This window comes from Melanotaenia boesemani, chromosome 4 (genome assembly GCF_017639745.1).
Source record: "Melanotaenia boesemani isolate fMelBoe1 chromosome 4, fMelBoe1.pri, whole genome shotgun sequence".
NCBI classification, from domain to species: domain Eukaryota; kingdom Metazoa; phylum Chordata; class Actinopteri; order Atheriniformes; family Melanotaeniidae; genus Melanotaenia; species Melanotaenia boesemani.
This window is the reverse complement of record NC_055685.1, coordinates 36045881-36072433: the sequence shown is the minus strand read 5'-3', so window position 1 is coordinate 36072433 and position 26553 is coordinate 36045881. Positions and strand designations below refer to the sequence as shown.

The 26553-nt window shown below is 39.9% G+C and overlaps 1 protein-coding gene across 5 annotated transcripts in view; it reads right to left on the bottom strand.

Annotated features, from left to right (window-relative positions):
* The window catches only part of rptor (regulatory associated protein of MTOR, complex 1), a 206159-nt gene that overhangs the window by 89953 nt on the left and 89653 nt on the right, over window positions 1-26553 (bottom strand). For all 5 annotated transcript variants that reach the window (XM_041982370.1, XM_041982373.1, XM_041982371.1 and 2 more), the window contains exons 8-10: window positions 23712-23771; window positions 11457-11557; window positions 7161-7305 (exon numbers count right to left, since the gene is read on the bottom strand). In XM_041982370.1, the coding sequence (XP_041838304.1) occupies window positions 7161-7305; window positions 11457-11557; window positions 23712-23771 (306 nt within the window). The remainder of the gene's footprint in view (window positions 1-7160; window positions 7306-11456; window positions 11558-23711; window positions 23772-26553) is intronic.

The window sequence follows — 26553 nt, the reverse complement described above, 5'->3', positions numbered from 1 at the left end:
TAGTCTTCTGTTGTTTTTTGCTCCAATACTGAAATTAATTTTCCTTGGCTCACATTATCTCCCTAGGACTTTCTCTGTGCACGTACACCTCTTTAAATTCCCAGCCCTGGGTCCTGGAGAGGGCAGTGAGGAGCCTTTAATCCTCTTCTAAACACCAGCTCTTCTCTCATGGTCATCATTTCTTATTCATGGGGTTATGTAACTCACATCAAACCTTATCAGGGCTTCTATATTCTCCCATCTCCATTCCCCTACACTTTGCGGCTCCTTTTTCTTGAAGCAAATTGAACTCTGGGCTTCGCTAGGGCTTTTTCCTCTCCGTTAGCATGAGTTAGGGGTTGATTCATGTTCCCAGTTGATGCAGAGCAATGTAATGTGATGCCGAGCACGTGATCCTGAGTTCACTCCGTCCGAGACTCTTTCAACCGCTTAAATGGCTTTTCCCATTATGCGAGAGTGATATAAAAGAGTTGCACTCTAGGTTGACAGCACAGCATTGAAGATATAATAGACCGACTGATGAAAGTACAGCATGCAAACATACAACACTGAAAAGCTGATGGCTACTCTTGCATTCATGTCAGCTGCTAGAAATACCACAAACATAGCCCTCAAGCCAAAGTATTAACAGTGAAAACCAGATATTACATTACTGGGAGCAGGTGCTGCTCATCGTGCAGGGATTTGCAGACATTTATGATCTAAGGGAAACTGGAACTCATTAAACTCACACTGGTTTAACCAAGACTGCAGCAAAGACTTCTGATTACATGAATATTTTACATTGCATTCAGAAATGCATAGAGTATACTTCAGTGTATTTTGGCATATTTTGAGATTCTGAGTCACATTGTCCCACTGAAAGCCTTCATTAAATCACTGATCATGGTTAAATGTTGCATTATGATCCTTCTTGCACTAAATATCAACATTACACAAACACTTAAGGACAGTTTCTCTGGAAAGCACCACCACCCTGGTGGTGGTCTATTGGATAGTTGAGCCTTGGATGGAGGAGCTGGTTTTCACGCTGGATGTGGAACAGTGGACCAGCTCTACACCCTCTGCAGGATCTTGGAGGATAAGGGGGAGTTCACCCAACAAGTTTACATGTGCTTTTTGGACTTGGAAAAGGCGTTTGACGGTGTCCCTTAAGAGGGTCCTGTGGGGTGTGCATGGGGAATGTGGAGTACTGGACCCCCTTACAGGAGTTGTTTGGTCACCTTATGCCTGGTGTCAGAGCTTGGTCTGCACTGCCAGCAGTAATATGAATTCATTTCTGGTGGGTTTTGGACTCCACTAAGACTGACCTTAGTCACAGATTCAGTTTATAAGTTTTATGGACATAATTCCTTGGTGCAGCTGAGGTGTTGAGGGGGTCCAGTTTGGTGGAGTCGGGATTGGGTCTTGCCTTTTTGCAGATGATGTAGTTCTGTGGGCCTCATCAGATTATGATCTCCAGCTCTCACTGGAATGATTCTCAGCCAAGTGTGAAGCAGCTTGGATGAGAATCAGCACCTGCAAATCAAAAGTCCTAAGCCAGAAAACGGTGGAGTATGCGCTCCAGGTTGGGAATGGGAGCCTGCCCTAAGTGGACTCGGCATTTGTTTGTTGTGGTAACTGAGCCAAAGAAAGAAGCTCTTGATTTAATGGTCAATCTACATTCCTAACTTCACCTATAGTAATAAGCTGTGGGTGGTGACAGAAAGAACAAGAGCGCGAATACAAGCGCTAGAAATGAGTTTCCTCCACACAGTTGCCAGAGTCTAGATGGAGAAGGTCATTGGTTCATATAGAGAAGCTTGATCATCCTGGAGGGGCACTAAGTAGACTAAGGACTAAGTTTCTGTCCTTGGCTGCTGCACACTGAGATTTCCCCAGACTCCCTGGATCATTTTATATTACTCTGCTCTGTAGATGCTGAGAAAACCTAATTAGGCACAAAATGTTGAATTGTGACCCACCCTGGGTTCGAAAGACTAAAACACTGATGTGTGAAGTTATAATTCAATAAAGGCCAAATGTGTTTATATTTTACATCTTTATATAACATTTTTAACCTGTTGGTACCAAACGTCCTGTGGGTGCGATACGACAAATAAATATGTATTTTACACAGTCTGCCTTCCAAGTGCCTAGAGGTGATAGACCACTGGAAAGCTGAGTTTCTTTAGAAGTGAATGAGGTATACCGTTCCAGGCTACAATCATAACTGTAGATTCAGTAAACACTCATTTCAGACCAGTAGCAAATGGAATTTATCTTTGAAGGCTCACCAGTAGCAGATGATACTACAACATAAAAGGTCCTGTTACATCAGCAAGGGTCCACTATGAGTCCAGTAAAATAACTGGTCCAAAAGAAGTCTTTCATCTTTAAAAAAAAGTTTTATTAGAAAACTGCAGGATTTTAAGAGGTTAAACTAATAGAAGAACATTTTAATTTAGTTGAATTGTTGATCAGACGATCCTGGCGATCAAATCACACAGAAAACATCTCTGAGTTTGTTCTCCAACAACAAATAAAGCAATAATGTTGGTTTCATATCTTCAAGGATTACGACTGCGATCAGTGTAGAAGAAGTTGCCAACATGTATCCATCCCTGCTGGTGTTTATGTAACCGAAAGGCATGGAAACACACAATCATCAAGGATTCTGTCGTACTGTTAACATGACAGCACGCAAGTACGAAGGAGTGACCCATCCCTGAAACCTGTGTATGTGTTTGTGTTGGATGAGGCGACAGCCGACAACAGAGCAGCAAAGAGGAACATTTGGCGGCTGACTAAGCCCTTTTCTCCGGTTGCCTGCAGAGAGTGGTGCAGCAATAAGCACTCACCAGCACACATATAAAAGAGATGTACACTCCCACACTGAAACTGCCCTCTGGGGAGTAATCAGCCTTGGGTTTATTTCTCCTACTCTCTGCTGCTTCGTTTGAATAACAATACCTGTTTGTATTTGGGCACTGACATCAATCAGCGAGACCCAAAACTGCTTAATTCCCTCCTTCGATACTCCTTCCTCTCGTCTATGTTGATCCAAACTTTTATTTTCCTACTTCCTTTTAATCTCTGACATTTTCTTTTTTAGTGTCCCCTCAGTTTTGTTCCCAGCAGTCTTAAAGCACCTCTCTGTCATTATTCTGTCCTGCTTAATACTGCATGTGCTGCAACAAAGTGCAACTCCAAATTTCTTGAGCAGTAAACATCACAATGCACCCCCAATCTAAAATAATAGGCCTGCACGAGTGAGAAAAAAAGTCTATTGCTTGCTGAAGGACTAAGAAGCATCATTCTTTACAATAAATGATGCCAAGCTGTTACACAACAAGTCTCTCCTGGAGGCTGAGAGTGTGATCTTTTTTTTTTCTTTTTTCCAACACAAGCCAGATAAAGAGTGGGAGAGATGGAGGGAGGCATTTTTAAAAGATCAGGGAGAGAAAAAATAAATACTGGAGACGTGTTTGTGTAACTAAAGCAAGACAGATGACATAATGTTTCTTATACAGTGTGACAGAGCAGAAAAAGTCTTTGGACAATGGAAGCCTTATGTACATTCACTCACCGGCCACTTTATTGCTGTTAACGCAAATATCTAATCAGCCAATCGCATGGCACCAATTTCAGATTCAGATTCAATTTAATGTATTTAGTCACGTAAACATGGTCAAGACGACCTGATGAAGTACAAACTGACCATCAGAATTAGGAAGAAAGAGAATTTACGTGACTGTGAATGTGGCATGGTTGTTGGTCTGAGTATTTCAGAAACTGCTGGTGTACTGGGATTATCACACACAGCCATCTCTAGGGTTTCCAGAGAAAAGTCTGAAGAAGAGAAATAAGTGAGTTGTCTGGACCAAAATGTCTTGACAGAGGTCAAATGTCAAAGGAGAATGGGCAGACTGGTTGGAGATGATAGAAGGACAACAGGAAGTCCAATAAGCCCTGGTTCCAACCAAGGTCTGCAGAACAGCATCTCTGAACACACAACACGTCCAACTTTGAAGCAGATGGGCTACGGCAGCAGAAGACACACCGGGTGCCTCCTGTCAGCTAAGAACAGGAAACTGAGGCTACAATTGACACACACTCACCAACACTGGACAACAGAAGATGGAGAAACGTTGCAGGTCGGATGAGTCTCCATTTCAGCTCCACATTCAGATGCCAGGCTCAGAGTTTGGTGGAAACATCATGAAAACATGGACCCATCCTGCCTTGGATCAATTCTTCAGGCTGCTGCTGGTGTAATGGTGGGGGGATATTTTCTTGGCCCACTTCGGGCCCCTTAGTTCCAACGTGGCCTGGTTTAACCAGCCAAGCCTACCTGAGTATTGTTGCTGACCATGTCCATCCCTTTATGACCACAGTGGAGCATCTTCTGATGCTACTTCCAGCAGGATAATGCACCATGTCACAAAGCTCAGATCATCTCTAATTGTTGACTCCACAGCCACCAGATCTCAGTCCAGTAGAGCAGCTTTGGGATGTGGTGGAACGGGAGATTCTCATCCTGGATGCAGCTGACAAATCTGCAGCAACTGTGTGATGCTGTCATGTCAATATGGAGCAAAACCTCTAAAGGACACCTTTCAACACCTTGTTGAATCTATGACACCAAGAATTAAGGCAGTTCTGAAGGTGAAAGGGGGTCTGACCCAGTACTAGCAAGGTGGACCTGATCAGCGAGTATATAAACCAGTCTGTTTATGAGAAAACATGGAGGACAAATCAGATGGTGGAAAATAAAAAAGCTGCTTCAAGCTGCTAAAGTGAAGGGAAGACACGTGAACTCTGATTTGTGTTTTCTCACATGAACGCAACTCCATTTCTGGACAGGATGTTGTTTTTAAATTAGTAGCTGGTTTAACATATTACAAAAATGTTGAAGCTGTTTTCTCGTTGTTACCCTTAAGAAAACTTTGGGTGATAAACTCATGTGATTTTATTATGTTTTATACAAACGTCAAAGCTGAACATTTTAACACACTTTCTGCATTTTACAGTTTTACTAACATTCATAATATCAAAATTAATCCAATTGCAACAAAAAAAATTCCAAAACATTCCACGTAAAACAGCTCTCACTAATCAAAACGCTGCTAAATTAATGATCAGAATACATAGATAAACTGGCCAAACAGCCTCAGTATCATTAACCTGAAAACTGCAGTCCAAAGAATCTTTAACTGCAGCAGAATAAAATGTATGATCCACATCTAATGTCAGCTGATTGTGGAAATGTGTGTACCAACCTCCATCCAAATCAAAAACAGAAAAAAAAAAATATATATATTTTTTTTTACTCAGTCAGTTTTTGTCACTCATTATAAGCCTCGACCTCCATGTCAGGGGTGCGAAATATTTACAAATTCTAAATTTATATTAATATCTAGGATTGTACAAAAGGGTTAATAAGAGTCTAACATTACTAAGTATTTAAATGAATACTTTCCCTTAAAATCTGGAAAGTGTTTCATTTTAGTTAAAGTTCTGTTTCTGCAGGTTTTACTGAACAATACATACTATATTCTTAGGTCTGAGAAGTATGTTGCCTCATGCATAAAGCGATAATAATCAGTGTTGTACAATACACAAAAATATGTGCACGTGCCAGGGTCCAGTGAGGATACTGCTGCATGCCTCAGCCAAAATAAGCCTTAGGAAAGATATTTGACACTTTCAGCAACACTGACATCAGCCAGAATGCAAAAATAGATTTTAAATGATGTAAATAATACATGAACTCTGAGTCTGCATATGCTAGATCGCAGCAACATATAGAAACACCCACATGCTTTGGCTCTCACCTGTTTAGCCATATTTATTTAAAGAAGGTGTGAGAGTGATTCAACAAATTCAGCTTTTTTTCTGTTAGAATAAATATGAGTTTTAGATTGTGTGTGCAGCCCTGACAGACCATGTTCCATTCCATTTGCTTTCTGGGGAACAGGAATGAGGTGGACAACCTTGCTGCAGGTTCCAGCACGTGTAGTAACTAAATGATTATTGTGGGACCAACACGGTGCAGACAATCTGCAGACACGCAACATAGATCCATCTATCCTCACCTGGGTTTGTTAATGAGAGTCAGAAAGGTGTGAGACCGGTGACTTCAGAGTGACACCAGGATGATGAGCTGCATCCGAACCAAAGTGTCACTTATAAACTGGAATGGAACTGTACTGAAACCACAGAAGTTTGTTTTTTATATTCTTAGTTTGTTTTCAATGGGAATTAAAAAAGAAAAAAAAAGGGATTTGGTTTTAATCCTCCAAACTGAGAACACTCCGACTTCTGTTTACTGACACTAATGACTTATGAGTACTGTAACCATATATATATATATATACACACACACACACACACACACACACACACACACACATATATATCAAGATCTCTTTTGAAAGGGTTGTCTGGCCAAGAGGACAGCAGCACACATCATGAAAAAGAAAATACAGTTGCAAGGACATTACAAAGTACAGACAAATCAACAAGTGCAATGCCTGATTTGATAGCTACTCGTACCTTAACAATCTAAGTTAAAAAAAAATAAATAAATAAAATAATGGCACTGCTCAAATGATTCCCGCTATCTAGTACTTTCTAGAAGGAATGAAATGAGCTCCAACATCTGCAGCTCAGTTTTAAAGCTGTTCCAAGCAGTCTCTCATGTATTGACGAGACTAAAAGCTTGTCAATTGACGAGATGAAGCTCAGTGAGACCTCTGCAAACACTTTTTAAAAAATAACCTAAAAGGGTAAAAAAAAAAAAAAAAAGACGAATATAAAGTAAACGTAAAAACAAAGGTTTGTTTGTAATAGAAGGAAATTGCAAGGGAGCTGCTTTCTTTTAATTAAGAAGTCACATATGAACAAATGAGCCTCTAAGTTTGGCCATTTGACAGTGTTTTTAATCTCCCTGTCACTTTGAGAAAAGAAGACATTTCCAGCCATTACATATGCATACCATAACATGAAGAAGACTACAGTGCCGCCTTTCTAATTAAACAATATGTTTGTTAGAAAGTCTGTTTAGCCTTTAATTGCTTTGTGTATGAACAAATAACAAAGCCTTAGAGGATGACTCTCCCTTTTAAAAGCGTGGCTGTGTGCATGAGCCCTGAGCTGTGTTTGTGTGCGTCTCTTACCACATGGCGTGCATGTACGTGGGGGGCAGACGGGGGCTGCTGACTGGTGTACAGTTGTACGACCTCATTATCCTCTCCGCTAGAAGGAAATTGCGGAACAAGCTGGCCACCAGCAAGTCCTGACGAAACAACTTCTGGAACAGATCTGAAGTCAGAGAGAGAAGGAATGGAAATTATCCATCATGCTGGAGACAGAAGAGGGGCAAAGAGAGAATAAAATTAACCCAAAAGAGAGACTGAGGAAAACAGGACATGGATGGTTGTAGGAAGAGAAAAATCGAAGTGGGTAAAAAAGAAAAGTTTAACTGGAGCAAAGTGGCCACTTTGGTGTTTGCTTAGAGAATTTAGCGGACAGTGAAATGCAGATTTAAAACATGTCGCAGTCACATAAGCTTGTTAAAATACTCACTAATTCACAGAATTGGAGCGGAGCCAATCCCATGCCACTCCTTTGGCTTATGATCATGATTTCTCTCTGTGTTTCAGGATATTTCGTGGGGGACTGTATCTACCACTCCTGTGTCTGCTGTTGGGGTGTGTGTGTGTGATCTGGATTAGGTGTGTGCAGTACCTTCATTACAGGGATTCTCTCTGATGTGGGCCGCTTCATTAGCAGCAGAGCCCCGGAGCTTTATAAGGCTTTGGCAATCATCGGCGTTGTCACATTGCTATTCTAGCAGGGATCCAGTTTGTCTCATGGGAGTCTGAGTGTGTGTCTTTGTGGATGTGTGCTGCATACGGGAGACAGGTGGGCAATGAGAGAATCTTGCATGTGGTGTGCGATGAATTCAAAATCTTCATGTCCAAAAAAGTGGGGTGTATGAGTGTGTAATCAGTGCTGCCTGTCATCACAATGCAGGGTTTAGCTCGCGCTGGCTGAAGTGCATGCTGGCTGCTGGATTATGGCTCAAGTGATATCCCCAATTACTGCTCTAGAAGCTGTAAACACAATTAATCTCAATTTGAGGAGCCAACTTGCACAAACTGCACTTCTGGTATTTTATATCAACATCTTCACTATTTCAACCACAGGGGAGGTTGTCAAACTCTTAAAGTACTGCTGATGCCTTAAAACTGCACTTTTTTTTAAGTGCCCCAATTCTGGCTCCCTGAGAGCCGCAACACATGGGACGTTTCATTTTTCATCATTGCCAGGACAAGTTCAAATTAAGATTCTAGCGTACCTCTAATATCTTGGCGAGCTCATCTTCTCCATCAATTGTTTGCTTGCCTGCTTTTAAAGACCGTTTATAACCTAAAGTAACAACGGATTGTTTGGGTTTTTCTGACCAGTGTTTAAATTGTCAATGACAAACAGCTCACTACTATTTTGAGTAAAAATAAATAAATAAAAACATGGATACCTGCAGGCTTGCGTCATTTGTCTTTTTTAGCTTATTCCTGTGGTGTTTTTTAACTGGGTGTTAAATTGGTGGCTGCCAGCCTCAGCAGCTGGAACGACTGCATTTCACTGTCATTTTCTAAGTGCATGTGACAAATAAACAACTTGAACTTGCTTTGCTTTCATTAGATATTTGCCATTGATGAAACATGAAACATGAGAGCAAAAAAAAAAAGACATGATACATTTTCCATTGTTAAAGAATATGATCAAGAACAGCTGAAACATTTTGCATTGAAGCTGCCTTTTTGAAAAGTTTGATATCAAAGTCCAGATCCAGCTCTCATTCCTTTATTTGCTGCTTCAAAGCAGCTGGACTTTCTTCTAAAAGTCTTTTAAAAGGATCTTGAACCATTCTCCAGTTTTCTATGCAAATGAGCTGCTTTCTCACTCATTTATAGTCTAGTTCTTGCACCTGACACATCAAAGTTACAGAAATATCATTTTTAACTAACATTTTTTGGGTTTGGTAGTTGGTGACCTTCATGGATACAGTTTCTAGGTTCAGTGTTTCCAGTTCGGTCAGTTTGGGATATTATCTTTAGGACTGCAGATAATGTTAATGATGTCACCATCAGGACTGCATTAGTTGCAAATGATGTGGACCTGTTGGCCTCTTAAACAGGGAACTGGAATATGCACCAAGGTGAGCTGCAGAGAGGAATATTCCAAAACACAGCCAGTTTAATCCTGGATATTAACCAGTAATACCAGTTATCAAGTTATGGATGAGTTGAGTCTCGAGATGCCCCTCATCAACTGCATCCATTAAATTAAAGACTGGATGTGCCAGAACTTCCTTCAGTTAAATGAATTAACACTGAAATAATAGTTTTTGGAGCCAGTGAGGAAAGATTAAAAGTCAGTTCTTAGCTTCAAACAGCAAAGGTCAAAACTAACAACCAAGCCAGAAACCTGGGAGTAGTCCTGGACTCAGACCTGAATTTTAGCAGTTATATTAAGACAGTTGTGAAGTCGGCCTGTTAGCTCTTAAAGAATATATTGAGGATTAAAGGACTGATGACTCAGCAGGATTTAGAAAAACTGGTCCATGCATTTACCTTCAGTAGACTGGACTACTGTAATGCTGTCCTCTCAGGTCTCCCTAAAAGTCCATCAGACACCTGCAGTTAGTCCAGAACACTGCTGCTCGAGTCCTCACTAAGACCAAGAAAGTAGATCCTAGAACTCCAGTCCTCACTAAGACCAAGAAAGTAGATCCTAGAACTCCAGTCCTCACTAAGACCAGGAAAGTAGATCCTAGAACTCCAGTCCTCACTAAGACCAAGAAAGTAGATCCTAGAACTCCAGTCCTCACTAAGACCAGGAAAGTAGATCCTAGAACTCCAGTCCTCACTAAGACCAAGAAAGTAGATCCTAGAACTCCAGTCCTCACTAAGACCAGGAAAGTAGATCCTAGAACTCCAGTCCTCACTAAGACCAGGAAAGTAGATCCTAGAACTCCAGTCCTCACTAAGACCAGGAAAGTAGATCCTAGAACTCCAGTCCTCACTAAGACCAGGAAAGTAGATCCTAGAACTCCAGTCCTCACTAAGACCAGGAAAGTAGATCCTAGAACTCCAGTCCTCACTAAGACCAGGAAAGTAGATCCTAGAACTCCAGTCCTCACTAAGACCAGGAAAGTAGATCCTAGAACTCCAGTCCTCACTAAGACCAGGAAAGTAGAACCATAGAATTCCAGTCCTCAGATCTTTACACTGGTTTCCTGTCTGTCAAAGAATTGACTTCAAACCCTGCTGTTAGTTTGACCAAAATCCATTCAGGATCTTGTGGTTCATTACAAACCAACCAAACCCCGCAGGCCATCAGGGTCAGGTCTACCTTCTGTTCCCAGAGTCAGAACTAAACATGGAGAGGCAGCGTTGAGCTTTTATGCTCCTCACATGTGGAACAAACTCACAGAAAACTGCAGGTTTGCTGAAACTCAACAGTTTTAAATTAGAGTTAAAAACTTTTCCATTTTCATCAGAACAACTGTTAATTCCTCACTGGAACTTTATTTCTTGTATTTTATCTATTTTATTTGAGCTTTTTAAATTTTATTTAATCCCTTTTATTTCTTTTTGAAGTGTGTTTTATTGCTTCATGCACCCCGCTGCGATGCTTTTAATATTTTATGTAAAGCATACTGAATACATGAAATGAAATTAAATGAAAATTACAAATTAAATTACATGAAATTAAAACAGAAATACAAACAAACTTGCCTTTCCTCATTTCTTTGTATTTCTGTTTTAATCTGTTAAAGTGGCGTTTAGAAATAGTTCTCCAGCTTTTTGAACGTTTTAAATGTTTCTCTTTATCCACTGTCTGCTTTTTTGCTCATTTGTCGTCCAGTCCATGTGATGATCATCTGACCCATTAATTCTTAAAGCATAAAAAAGGCTCCTAACTCACGTGATGAACCAATGTTTGAATTTAAATTTTTTGTTGCATCTGATACGCATTTTGCTGTTGCTTTCTTTTTGGGCATGTTTAAAATAAACCATTCAAACACAAAATATTATGTCGACACACAACGACAACTTGGCAAAGTACACATTTTTAGAAACGGTATCATTAGAGGCTTTGTTACTAGCAGGCCGTCACTGAGACACATAATTCGTTCTCACTTTTTTAGCTGCAGAAACATCCAAAGAAGACCTTTGGAAAACATTTCAAGAAGCCTGGAGAACTATTACGAAAGACTACTTCAGAAAATTGCCAGAAACCTTGTCTAAGAGGCTTCAGACTAAAATTGCTGAGACTAAATGCTGCTGGTTGAAGTCTATCTTTTACACCCCTTTCATTTAAGCACACTTTAAGATGATCGCTTTCTGAACACTGATTATTTTTTAATGAGCAGAGTTTATCTGTATGAAGTGAAGCTTCACCTCTGGGCAGCACATTCCATGCAATCGTGTCGGTGATGGCTGTGAAGATCCAGTTGAGTTCTCCGAGTGGTGTGCGTCTGTCGTTGAGCCTGCCAGGGATCCTGTAAGACACAAAACAACACAGATGGCACAGTGTCAGCCATGCTCACTGTATGTCACACAGTTTACTCAGAGGACACAATGGCAACTGCTCGGCACTCTTATCAAATCAACGCAATGGGAAGAAATGAACATTTGCAGGCACTCAGACTCTTACTCAGAATATTCATGTGTTCATGTAATCATATCTGACTAAGAGCTACCGCAGAAGAGATCTGACTGACATTGGGTATTAAAATGGATTAAAAAAGGATTTGGCTTTGATCTCATTAGAGATCCATTCGCAGAGATGTTTAAATGAGAAACTACGTTGACTGAGCTGCTTTACATTGTGAGACAGAGAGTTGACCTTCATCCTGGAAATCTCAGGACTATCTGAGGAGGTTGATGTCCTGTACTTAACTTTCTTTAATGTCATAAGAAATGTTAATGAAAGACAAACAGACACCATGCCGCTGTGGGATCCAAACAACCCCACTTCAAATGAGTTGTGGCATCATCATCATGTGGAAAACTTTAATGTATTCTCCAGAAACAGACACAGCAAAAAGTCTATGACGCATGTAAAAAAGGCAGAACCGGTGGTTCAGAGCTGGTTATCATTCACCTGAAAACCGTGGTCATGAATACTGCTCTATGTAAAAATGAACACATGAAACTCTCAGCTCATGGTCCTCCACTGATCCTTCAACTTCACGTCCATGTTGAGTCTTTTATTTTACTTTTTTTTTTTAATAGACACTACGTTGGTTCTTGTTTTATAAATAAAGGCTTAGTAGATCTGGTTGGCCTCTAACTCCACCCCTGGCCTCTGACATAAGCCTCACTGTGAGCTGCAGCTGGTGAGGTCTGCAAACCTTCGTCTAGCAACTTTTCACACGTGCTTTATCTCAGATCTGCTTTATGGAGAGAGCACTGATTTCTGTTAAACTTCTACATTTCTAAATGTTCTTTTATTGGCTGCAGTGGTGGATCTACAGTGACAGACGAAAGATCACTAGGGTGTAACGTTCAGCACTTATGTGGATGCTAACTTATCCTGTTAGTCCTAATATTAAGTGAGAATGAGTCAACAGCACAACATTCCCACATCTCTGTATTTCAGATGCTTTTTAAATAGTTCTGAAAACATTTAAAATCACACCTCATACCTCTGTTTTCACAGAAACCTGTAAAACCCGTCAGAGATTAGGGATTAAAGTGATGCTGTGGCTGACAACTAGGAGCATCGTGTAAATGAGAGCAGGGAGACCATGATGCTGTGACAGTAATCTCTGGCAAAAACCAAGAAAATGACCTTTCCAGCTCCTAAACTGTCTCATTTTTAATTAAATCATTTAAAGCACCAGGTGAAAATTGGGCTAAGGGCCGCTACATGTTGTTAGCCATACATTTGTGTCTGAGTAAAGAACTACACCATAAATTAACAAAAAGAAAACAGCTGGATGGAGAGAGGATAAGACACTGCTGAGTGCCTTTAACAACAAGATACAGACAAGAAAATGTATTTGCAAGTCGAAACAGAAATTCTACAGGAACGTGAAGTGACTTCTGTAAGATTTTAGAAGGGTAATGCAGCATGTAAGGTGATGGGCACCTTACCTGGATGAACCCTGGTTTTACATGGTGCAGAGACGACTAACCACGTCTGACTTTAGTCATCGCTGCACTTAGATTTCTTCAGCTAGCATCTTCACTCTTTTTACAGGTGACCTCAGAATGAGTGAATTTAGGGATAAAACACTGAGCTTGTTAAAACATGACAAAACCTGACTGATCCGATTCACTTAGTTTCTCTTTTTATACTTCCGTCTGTTCTTTTGTTCTGTTTTTCTTATTTTTGCACAACCACAAGACAGATTCCTTATGTGCAAACCTATTTAGCAATATTTTAATTCTACAAAAATCACTTAACAGCCACATGGAGTTTCAGTGTGAAATTCAGAAGTTAAATCTGGGCTAGACAAAACACTGATGCTGGCAGGCAGAGATCAGGGACTACTAAGGTGGGGATAAAGGTGATAATGATGAAAATAATGAGGAAGATGGTGATAATGCAATTTGTCTGGCACCCAGGGAGCAGTTGGGGGGTTATGGGCCTTGCTCAGGGGTCCATAGTGGTTCGCCTCTGTTGCCAGCCTGGGGACTTTAACTGATGTTCTCCAGACCCAACCCCACCTCTGTAACCACTAGGTTACCACTCCCCATACAAAATGATGATGACGGTTTTAATGATGATGGTGTAGGAGGAGGAAAATGACAACCATGACTCTCTGTAGTATTTTGATCAAAGTACATTGCAAACATTTAATTTAGACCTCAAGTTATAGCAACTTATGAAAAAAGGAGACCATATACTGCATCTTCTTTTTAAAAAAATCATATACTTGACATTTTAACACCCTGAAGACTTTACTAAAAAAAAATAAAGGTCTTGTATGAGCAGCCCACATACGCTGTACAACATCGGCACGAAGACTGGTTTTAATCAATTTTTCTTAGTCTTAATTCAGTCTTAAACATTTTCTTTCCAACCTGGTTTCACCATCACTAGTTGTTACATTGCAGTACATCAAAGAGATTAAATATACTCTAGAAATATAAATAAAAAAAAAGACATTCGTTCCTTCTCCTCAAAGTTGTTGTTTGTGCAGGATGTCTGAACTTTTCCTGACCTGAGACTTGCATCTTTACCCCTAAGTGAGAAATAATGGCAGCTGTGAATCTCCGGGCAGGTACAAGCCCTCTGTACAGCGATGAAGGCTGCATCCTCAGTACTTGAGTGCCTGCCAAAGGTGTTTGGAACGTCAGCAGTAAGGATGAACACTCAGCAGTTCACATCCTTATTCAGGATCTAGTGTAATATATTTGAGAAGGGAAAAAGAGTAAAGTGGTGGATGGGTGAACAGATAGATGGATGAATCACTGAACGGGCAGGAAAAAAGCCCTTTGAGGTGTTGAAGCTTGTATCATCGATCAAAGTTTGAGTTATTTGTCTCTTTTTCTTGCTTTACACAATGAGGTTTGCTATATCATCAGATTTTATTCATTTTAATCGTGATGCTCTGGTTTTACATGTTGAAAATCTCTAATATGTGTGTCCTTATGTTGCAAGTATTTTATTGCATATTAGTATCACCTTATATATTCAAGTCTATTTAATTGTATAGTTATTAATTGTGAGGCAGTTGTTTAACCAATTTGTTAACTCAGACCACAAAGTGTTAAAATGAAGACATATTAACCCTTAAACGTGTGTGGGGTTGAAATTGTTTTGCGTAAATAAGAGAAGAGTTAGGATGAAGTTAGGTTGCTTTCTGTCACCACAGAGTGAGGGCACGAAGCATCTGATTTCTGGATCAATACAGTATCTCCGCTGGATTCTAAATGCAGAGATGTGATTTGATTCCTACAAAAATGGAGGTTGTGCAAAGTTCTGAGGATGTCAAGTTTATTTATAAAGCACATGTAAAACAAAGTCCTGGACTTTTAAAAAGCATCATAAAAAGGACAAATACTAACAAAATCTCAAAAGAGAATGAATAAAAGAAATGAGATATGTGGGTAAATAAAAAACATTGAACTCTTATAAAAGCCATGTAACATAAAGATGTGTTTTAAGGCAAAGAGCAGCATCAGCTGGTTCTAAAATTTTCGAGCTAATTAATAAACCTGATCTAGTAAGTACATGTAGCAATATGAGGTCAGTGATATACCAAGAAGTTAGCTTATAAAGTGCCTTATAACTCAGTAATATAACCTGAAAGCCCCACTAGGGAACTTTGTCAGATTTTGTTTTTTTGGTGCCCCCTAACGACGGCTAATTTAGCCTTTAGCTTGCATCCTGTCTCTCCTCTGAGACCCTTCCAGTCAGGATAGGTTAGTTTGATGTTAACTCTTGTATTGTCTCTTGCTTGTATCTCTTTCGTTTCCTCACTACCTTCTATAATGTCCCTTTGCATTTCTTTGCAGAATCAGCCATGGTGCGCTTTAAGAACAGCTAGTGTGTTGATATGCAGTTGCTGTTAAGCTGCAGCGTGAAGCTCCAGGACGAAGAAAAAAGTTGAAAAGTGCGGTTTCTCAGCCTCAGAACGCTGCAGGTCAACGTTGACTCCAAAAATCTACATAATAAATGTCAGAACGAGTCAGAAGCACAGAGTTTTACGTACAGAAAGATATGTATTGTTGCTTTAAAATGTATCCTAAAATATATGGGGAGCCAACGAAGTGAAGCAAGTAGTGGGAAGATGTGCTCACGCTAAGAGATGAAACACAGCCATGAAAGAAAGGTGACAACAGCATGTAAGGCACTGCAATAGTCCTGCTGCCATGTGATAAGAGCACAAACACGTCTTTCAAAGTCGTTAAACGTTGAAAAAAGAAGCAGGCTGAGAACATGGATCAACCTGCATCACTAACCTGACATATGAGGTAAGAGAGAACCTGCTACTTCAACACACAAGGAAAGCATTTAACCCTCTCTAAACCCAAGACTTTGTCATTCAGTTGCAGCAGCTAGAGAGAAGAGATGTTGACACAAAGGCTCTGGCAGGAAGAAGTTTACAAGCATAACATGTAAGGTGTTGGAGTAGCGTGTGGGCTAACATGTTCTCTGGGTTTGAAGCCTTTAGATGTAACAGAAAGCCACATGATGTTGTATGAAACGTCACAGCAAAGCAGATGAGCTGTTTAAGACTGTGATGGACGTAAAGCAGATAATATTACTGACTGAACTGTAAGCAGTAACGGTGCAGTGGGTTTGTTTTTAATGGTATTGATCCTGTCTGAACTCTAAAAGTACTTTAGAGCACCCGATACTCAAGTTTATTATGTCTGGATTCAACGCGATGCATGTGAACGGGGACATAAGTCCTCTTTTAAAAAGGGATAACTTGTTCCTCCTATAAAAGCAAAGATCCATATCTCTGACACTTCGGGGGAACCTGCTGCTCTTCTATGTGATGTCATTAAGGAGGGAGATCACAAATTTTATTCCTGGATTTAAACGATATCTCTGCTGTATTTTCAAAGAAGACATTCCATTAAAGTCATATGATTCAACAGAGAAAGGAGGGTGCACAGAGCTCTGAGGAGGGAGGCGGAGATCACGGGTCAACCTTCATCAGGCATCAAAACAAAAGAGAAGGAAAGAGCGAGCATGTACGACTACGAGAGATGGAGCACATGGTGAGCAGGTAAAATCCACATGCGGTTTGCTTCGTGACTCCCTCTTATGTAAAAAGTTTTTTGTGACTGGATACAACCAGAATGTGTGTTGGATTCATGTGGGAAGTAGAGAGAGAAGGGAGCCCAGATGGAAAAAAAAGACAGAGGAATTATTAATAAACAAATCATCAACATGCAACTATTCAAAGCTGCCATGATGCTGAATTCCTTTTTACAACTAATGAACATTCTGGACATGATGAGTGTTTGAAGCTGTTTCTGTGTGACCTTTAGAGGCAACGATACTAGCCAAATGACTGGCTGGTGACTGTTTACTCACATTCTTGTCCATGTGTGCAACCAGAATGTAGCATTTCTGATCAACCGATCATGAGAGTCAAACGGATGTGATTTCATCCACTTTATATAAAAGATGGACATAACTTTTAGTTCTGGGACTGACTGGAATTTGACTGAACTCTCAAACTTGAGGATCTTTTAAGAATTAAAACCCTAAATAAACCAGCCTCATGCATTTTTCTTGAGCTGTGACCAAAATAATGATCATGGCTTAAACCCAGGGACCCAAAGTCTTACAGCTTGAGTGTAAGACTAGCACATAAGAAGGAACAGATAAAGAACATTCAAAAGAATCGGGATGTCATTACTTCCTGTCTCAATTAATCGTGGTACAATTAATCAATCAAAAAGATCCCTCAAATCGCATTTTCCATAGAGTATTATGATGGAAACATATCAGCAGGTTAGTGCAACTAGTGCACAACATCTGCATGTTTTTTTGTTGCAGAAGAGGTGCGCCCCAGTGGGAAAATATGGCAAAGGAAGAGTTATTCCCTCCAAACAAACAGATTAAGTCATCCTTGTCAAATTTCTATGGTTATAGAAAAAAGGAACACTTGTGATTGTGGAGGACGGCTCCCCAGCCTGTAAAGAATGACATCAAAAAGTCGCAGTGTGAGGAGGAAAGACACAACCCGCAGGATAACCAGCAGCGTTGTACACTAAAGGTAAATATTCAGTAGTTAGATTAAATGATGTTTACATTTACTGTAATACTGTAATGGCATGTCTTCAACTCAGGTTGGGTTTACAAGGTAACATGAAGAGTTAATTAATTGAATGTTTGGTTATACGGACGACGACAAGACGAAAAAAACTTTTTTAATGCTCTTCAAGCATGGCTGATTTAGAGGTTGATGGATGAAAAAATATTTATTGTCATCAATGTGAAAAATTCTGTAGAAGAAACCAGGTCTAACTTAAAGCCTGTCAACCCCTTAGATGCCCCTTAAATTCAACTTGGATGGTATAAATAAACCCTTAGAAGTCAGTCTGTTAGTCAGTTTATCTGTGTCTATATTTCTATCTATCTATCTAGAAGGGAGAACTATTCTGTCATAGAAAGCATCTTTCCCACTTTGAAATCACCTGAGAAGAAAATCCAATGAAAATACAGATGGCCCAGCTTTCCACCCGAACTTAAACGCACCACCTATGCACGAAGCTGTGAGGAGTCTCAAAACCCCTGAAGCGCTTGTACAGTGATCTGTACGTAAATGCATTTAACCATTTGTCTGTGAAGAAGCCTTTCTGAGCACAAAACTATTAAGATTTATGAGGTTGAAGGTAAAAAAAAATGTGTGTAAAATATTGTTTGTGCATTCTTTTATTTTGTGCATGTGTATTTTTTGTGTGTAATTTCTTGATATTTGTAAGTGCATTTGAACATATATTTGCAAGTACCCAAAGTTACAAACAGTTTGCAAATCATGGGGGGAGGGAGACGACAATGATTGGCTTCTCTCTTTCCAACCAGAGCAGTTCCAGACAAATTTGCCAAAACGTCCAATCTGTTATCAGAAAGTCTACTTATCTAAACGTCTTTAGCTGGAAATAACTCTCTTTAAGGCAGGATAAGCACAAGTTTGCTTTTTCTTAAATAACAGGCTCCTTTACTTAGAGTCAAGTTTGTGGGTCAGAGAACTAAAACAATTAGCTGAGCAGGACTTGCACAGCATGAAGCTGAAGGCGCCTCTGTGTAAGAAGGGGGGCAGCAACATTTTTCACATTGTCTGGTTGTTACGTTTTTAAAGAGAGGAAACTGAATAAAAACGGCTGTTTCTGGTTTGACTTTGACTCTCCACTTTTATAAGGATGCGGCCCAGCTCTACAGAGCAGAGGTGAGATGGGTTTAGTGCCATTTTTCTTTTATGAGCTCTGAGACTATCCATTATTTAACAGCGGCGGACATCAGCTGACTCAACATTTATCCTTCTGTACAACACGATGGACATGCAATGAACCAAAACAGCAATTTCAGCCTCAGGGGTCCCTCAGTCTCTTTAAAATGATTAAAAAGCTCTTCTTCAGCCACGTTCAGACCTGCTGAAATATCAAGACTGACAGGTACGTATGCCATTTATGTGATTATAAAGTGAAGATAATTACTTATGACACACTATTAATGGATTTATAGAATTATAGAATTTGAATTTAATATTGCCTTTAGACTAAAGTTTAACCACGTTCTAAAAAACTTAGAAAAATATAAATAAATCTTGAATTTGAGGCAGCAACACACATGAAAAACATTAAAAGACAGAAACAGAAAATATTAATAAAAACAAACATTTACTGTTCTGGAAGATTCTCCAACCAGCAGGTTAACTGTGACAGCTGAGGGTGTCAGCCATGATTATAAAGAATCCACCACATGTTTAGTTCTTCCAAGCAAGGGCAGGCTGTGGCTCACCCCAAACGCCATCAGAAAATAATCAGAAACTTTAAAAAATATTTCTTAATTGTATTCTTTCACCATGTATGGAGCAAAGACTCTTGTCCCCCACCCCACCCCTTCAAGCTTTCAGGCAGCTCTGCAGCAGAAACTGTCATGCCATCACCAGTACAGCTACATGGACTCAGGAGGACCACAAACAACCATTTTCATTCCCAAGTCCACCACTGAATTTAGAAATACAACCTGAAACTGATTATATGAGGAGGAACCGGTATATCAAATTTTCTCTGGACATCAGCTCATTTCCGTTGGACAGTGGACACGTGTTCTGTGCTCGGTTGAGTCCACGTTTCAGCTGATTTAGAAAAAATAAAATAAAAAAATCTGCTTCTACTCTACATACCAAAGATAAGAACATCCATGGATTGCTTCATCTGTATGAAGGTACCACATGCCAGAGACAGATGCCACCATTAAGATGATGTTTTTTTTACAGGAAGTTGTTATTTCAGCAGGATGATGCCGGATTTTGCACGACGTCAGACAGTAAATGTGCAGCATCATGAAGAGGAGAATCAGATTGTTGAGCTAATGAAATCTTGCATTCAGCGGGAATGGAGAGTTTCCCCTGAAAAACTGAAACAATCAGTATCCTGAGTTCACAAGGTTAAAAGGTATTTTTAAAGGAAATAAGATGTAACATAACACTAATCTTAGTTAAATGTGACTGTTTTGCTGTCTCAATTTCTAAATGAGCAAATAAAAGAAAAACCAAGTTCTTTTTCTGCTAGTGATTCTACACTAAGTGGATTTTGCAGCTTCAAAGCAGAAATAGTGTTTTTTCCTAAAAATCTTTTACAGTAACATTTTTAATTTGAAATTTCACTTTGAAGTAATTCTTTATTTGGTAGACACCCAAACTTATACTTCTTTTATGTTTGAGTTCTTTATTTTACAGGCGGCCTAAGAGCAGAGTCAGATCAGGTAAAAATCGGTTCCGTCTCTTATGAAACCGGCATGATGCTTGTGGGCTGGAAAAGTCTCCCGTCAGGGATCAGGTAATACATCACTGAGCCACAGAATCAGTCTGGTGGGACAAGTGATGAAAGACGGAGGGCCCCGATGTCGTCAAACCACACCAACTCATGTTGGTGGTTTAGGAAGAAAGAACATCAGGAACAAAGGAAAGACAAATAAGAAAGGGGTTTGTTTCTTCAAAGGTGCCTTTAACTTCTCTTGTGGTTTCCCATCCTGCCTTTGGGAGTCATACCGCAGTAGATGTACTGTACTACAACATTTCCTGTATTTTACCCGTCAACTGGAGATGGTTTTTGGAAGATAAAAAGAAACAGAAACGCTGTTTATAAACCAAAAGATTAGAAAAAACCTGGAAGCAAGAGAAAATACTTGGTCTAGAAAAGTTAAGATAATAAAAAGTAAAAAAATAAATAAAAAAAAATGTTTGTGTTTAGGATAATCTCCATTAATCTTGCAGAAACATGGTACACAAATCAGTAATGACCAAGTAAACTAACTACAGATGCAGCTTAATAATCTTTGGCCTAATTACTCAACAGAAGGAAAATGTATTGTGGTTTCTATGAATCGTGACAAAATACATGAACACTGAAAGAGTCACTTCGTTTCTGTGGAGAACAACTTTAAATGACTAAGTCTTACATATTAGTCTTGTGCAACATGGCAAGCTGATAAAGACAGCTCCTAATAGAAGCTTCTAGAAAACTGTGTGTTAAATTCTTCATCATTTACTGTTAAGGAGCATTAAACATCACAACACATCAGCTGCTTCGTACTCATGGCCTCCATTTATTAATAATTTCTTCATCTCTCTTTTGGCATTGATTAAACTAATAAAACTCAAGAAAAAGACAAAGTTTATTACATATTAAAAGAAAATAACCTCTGTATGTCTTAAAACAAACTATATTCAACTCTATGCTTTTGCCTCATTTAGCACTCAGATACGTATGAATATGCAAATAAGCCCTCTTCTTCTTCATGGGTCAAGATCACCAGCAGCAGGAGATGATTCCCATGATTAATTATTCCCAGATCAGCAATACCCAGAATACAGTAAGGGCTGTGTTTTATTGAATTAACACTGTAGAAAACCTCCCTCCATCTCTGCTTTGTTAGACTCTAATGTGTTACCTGTGTGCACATGTATTCTTGTTTTGTTTTTTTTTCCAGCTCAGTCTTAAAGTCTTTACTGTTGTTTTGCTGCCAGAAAATGCAAAAAATCAATCGTATCTGATTTCTTTCTTAAATCTAGAATGCAAGTCCGTAACGTGTTTGCAAGTCTCTGTACGCATCATATCAATGAACCCATCACTGTTAACCACACTATAATCTAATAGCTGAGTAAAAAAAAATCAAGTAGCAGATGCTGCAATGACCTTTGGCCTCTTCAAGTTACCTATTAGCTGCTGTTTGAAAATATCTTTATCTTGTGTGTTGTTGCTTGTGTGCTAGCTGAATTAGCATCCAGGATTCACCATGATGTCTCATCAGATGACTGGTGTCCTACTTCTGGACTTCCACAGACTTTTATCTAATTTTTCTTCCATTGTTAGATGTGGTAAATTCTAGACGTTGCATTTGTGTCCAGCTTGCAAAAAATGATGATGAAGGTATATGCAGCTTATATTTGAACGGGGCATCAGGTGAGCAAAGTGGTTGATTTAGGACTTAAAGTAGAACTATGAGTTTCTAACCTTAAAACTCTTGGTTCTGACGGGTTTTGATGGCACACTGACATAGTATGTACATTCATGGAGCTGTTGTTGCCTTGCAGCGTCCTGAAGCATCACATGACAGCTACGTTTTGTTTCACAGCACCACCTCAACAAGTCAGCAACAGCATATCAACATACTGGCTGTTTTCGACATGCGTCATGGTTGATTCAGCAAAGAAACCCAAGAGGACTTTATGAGGAGGAGAGGAAAAGAAACACAAAAACGTGGCAGAGCAAGAGATAACTGTCAACATCAGACTGACTTTTACTGGCGGAAAAGAGCTCAGATAAGAGACAGGATGCAAAATGAATTCATTTGAAAATCTTCCAAGGTTCAGTAGCATGCATCTAAAAACTTGTGGAGACTCCACTCAGTCCCCCGCCATCGGGACACATCAGCATAGTGATGGTGCAGACCCACTCTGACATTTACTCTCACATAGTTTAAACTACCTCTGTGCAGGATCTACAGCAAAACCTATATCACACATATTTTAACTAGAACGGAGCCATCAACTGGTAAGGCACTCCTTATTTGGCCCATGGGTTTGCAGACTGATGTAATTTCATCTTCTGCACTAAAATCGGGCTCTGGTTTATATGATTTCATCTCCATCCAACTGTAAAGGAATTCATACTACAAAGAGCCAGTAAAAAAGTCATACTGGACAGGAAAGAAGAAATGCCATCATTGTTAGCTGAAGTCTGACAGTCTACAAAGACACAGAAAACAGTTTGAGTATACACAATGTGATGATAAGCAGTTAAGCTCTCTGTATCCCTGTGCAAACCCTCAGCTAAAAACTAATTAAAGTCTACTGGAAGTTATATAAGCAGGCAGTGTATGGGTTGGTTTGCATAGGTGCATTCATTCCCAAACTTTCTCTGGTGCTCTGTGGCAACTGATGTCATAGTCTGAGCATGTGAAAGCAAATAATTTTTTATTTGTAGCAAATATTGTGCAACTAAATGACAAATTAAAAGACTGAAGAGACAAACTTCATCTTTACTTCCACCAGGCGCTCTCCATCAAGATGAACTTTTTCCTTCTAAATTATTCATAGCTTCAAAAAATCAAGTCAACCAACTTAGTTTATAGCTGTCATTTTACCCTTCCTCACATGCCCCAGCATGGCTCTATGAAACTACTAAAACTCTGGATATGACATCCATATTGAGTGCAGATATCAATCTGAGAGTGAGTGCCTGAAAGCATGAGATGTTCCACGCTCTGCCACCTGACACCTGCAGGTTTATTCAGCAAAAGTGAAGCTTTAAATCTGCCAAACTTCTGCCACTTTGACTATGAGAGGGGGAAACAAAGGCAGAGAATTATTCCTGCAGGAAGGAAAATAACAGTGCCAGTGGCAGTAAGACGGAGAGAGACAGGGAGGAGAAACTGGATAATGATCTCTCTAGACTGTGTCCTGCTGAGAGACAGAGACAGGGAGGGAATGGCTGTGAAGTGGCACTTACTTCTCAATGAGGTCTAACGTCACCCCCGGCACCAACTTAGCGCTCTTCTGCATACAAAACCTGGAAAAAAAGAAAAAATGTTACTGATAAAGGTTGGAGGGAAAACAAGAGGAGCTCAACTACTACATGACGCAATAAAAACGCTCGGCCTGTACAGTATAAACTTTATGACCTGCAGGAGAGACAATCGATAGATAAAACACCCAAATGAAAAACGAGAGCTGCAAAGATTACAACCACTGAGCAGCGAACAGTACAAGTGTATTTTGGCTGATTTATAGTCGGGGGGGGGGTATGGCTGTTAGAAACACAGACTCATATTTTAGACGTCTGCCATGAGGGCTACTGTTTACTATGCGTGGCCAGCTGTAAGTCACAGCAGGCTGACGTTCATCTTGACAGACGCACGGATCAGCGCTGGAGCTCACTGTGGGTCATCACACACCTGGCTGAGAGCAGGTGTGTGAGTACGTATTACACACAGATCAGCTGCAGGGATGAAGGGAGGTGATGGACATCACAAACAAATTATTAAGCTCTTTAACATAACAATGAGTTGCCTTGAATATTTCATTTATTTATTGATGCGGCGTCTGCAGTGATGCGGACTCTGCATCGGTCTGTCGTGGTGAAGAAGGAGCTGAGCCATAAGGCAAAGCTCTCGAATTACCGGCTGATCTACGTTCCTACCCTCACCATGGTCATGAGCTGTGGGTAGTGACCAAAAAAACGAGATCTGGAATACAAGTGTTCAAAATGAGTTTTCTCCGCAGGGTAGCCGGGCTCTCCCTTAGAGATAAGGTGAGAAGCTCGGTGATCCGGGAGGGGCTCAGAGTAAAGTCGCTGCTCCTCCGCATTGAGAGGAGCCAGATGAGGTGGCTCAGGTATTTGTTCAGGATGCCTCCAGGACGCCTCCCTGGTAAAGTGTTCCAGGCACGACCCAGGACATGCTGGAGGGACTACATCTCTCGGCTGGTCTGGGAACACCTGGGGATCCCTCTGGACGAGCTGGCAAATGTGGCCAGGGAGAGGCAAGTCTGGGCTGGCCTGCTTAGGCAGCTGCTCTCGCAAACCAACGGCGGATAAGAGGCAGAAATGGAAAGGATGGATGGATAATTAAAACAAAATATAAAGGAATATATTTTAATTTTCTTGTGATGTGTTCTCCTGGTTTCCTCATAGCATCCACATTATGAATGCAACCACAAAGGTTTAGGTGACATTAAGCTGACTCTGACCAACCCTCTGCCACTCAGTGTTGGGGCTTCACTGTCTGCCAGCCAAGTAACATTTTTTTCTCTAGCGCTTTGTGATAAAAATCCCAAAGTGCTTTACAATAAAATCCATAAACACAGAAAAAAGAACATAAAATGACAACAAATTTAAACAAATAGCATCTATAAAAGGATGTACATCAACAATACTGGCTTAATTATAAGCAATTTTAAATAAATGTGTCTTCAGCTAAGACTTAAAGCTGTTTACATTGTCTGCAAACAAACAAACTTTAGAATTAAATAAAAGAATTTAAATAAAGACAGAAAAAGCTAGACTAAAATAAGATCAAATGTAAGAAATAGTACAGTTGTTCTGATAAAAGGCTAATTTAAATAGAATTTAAATAAATCTGTCTTGTGAAAAAACAACTTTCCATTCTCTTCTCAAAAGACCTGCGATCATATAGTGAGAACTGATACTGGCTTTAGATTTATACAACAGAAAGTTAACCAGTTACAGACAACTGCATCTGTCCTTCATGGAGAAGATGTACCTCAGCTAAGCTGTAAAAACAAAAACAAAAAGCTAAAGAAGATTTAGCTTAAAGCATTGTCTTTCCTAAAAAAGAAATTTAGAAATTCATGCCATGTTATTGCACTTTGAGTGCCTGCCCCAAACTGTTTAAAACATATTTATGTTTATCTAAGAAATCAGAAATAAAACAAATTTGATTCCTGTATGATGTAACTTTGGTATATATCACACAGTGAGTTTACTTTCGTCGTCTTCCCACAGTGAATTTACGTTTACGTGACGGCGATGGTAAGTTCACTTGATCAGTTCATTCCTACGAGGGCTGCAGTCCTGCAGGTTTTCAGTGTGTCCCTGCTCCAACAAACCTGACTCAGATTAATGAGTCACGGTGCAGACATTCATATGCTGTTGGATCCATTTAGTTTGAGTCAGATGTGCTGGAGAAGGGAAACATCTAAAACCTGCAGGACTGCAATCCTCGTAGGATCGAAGTACCTGATCCAGAGAGAAGGTACCAAACCAATAAGCTAACACAGTTAGGAAGAGGGAGCATCATCTGATCTTTGAAAAGGCGTCAACATGACGGAAAGTTATAAAATTATTCTCACTGTGAGAACTATCTGAGACAAGAATCTATTTTTTTTTAAATAAAAACATAAGAACCAGCTTAAGTAAACGGAATAATTTGATACAGTCAGAATGAATTTCCTAAGTCAAAGCTGCATCTCTCTTTTTGCATTCATCAGACAGCTCTCACATTCAGCCAGACTATCATCTATGATTTGTGATTGAGATTAACAATTCTGTTTTCTCCCCAGCATCTGAAGCCATCATCCCGCTTGCAAGAAAATTTAAATTCCAATTTGACAGAGGTTTGGTATGGATAGGGAATTTGTACCCAACGCCTGATCCAGCCTGTAAGGCTGCGACAGAGGCTGCGGCACTTGAATTCCTTCTGCTGCTGGAGAATAATGAGATCCCACATGACAGCAGTGTGACTTACCGTCTCTTTAAAGATCAGCATGGGCCTTAAGTGTGTTTGACATTTGTGAAACCAAGAGAAGGAGGGATGTGACCAGGATGACTTGTT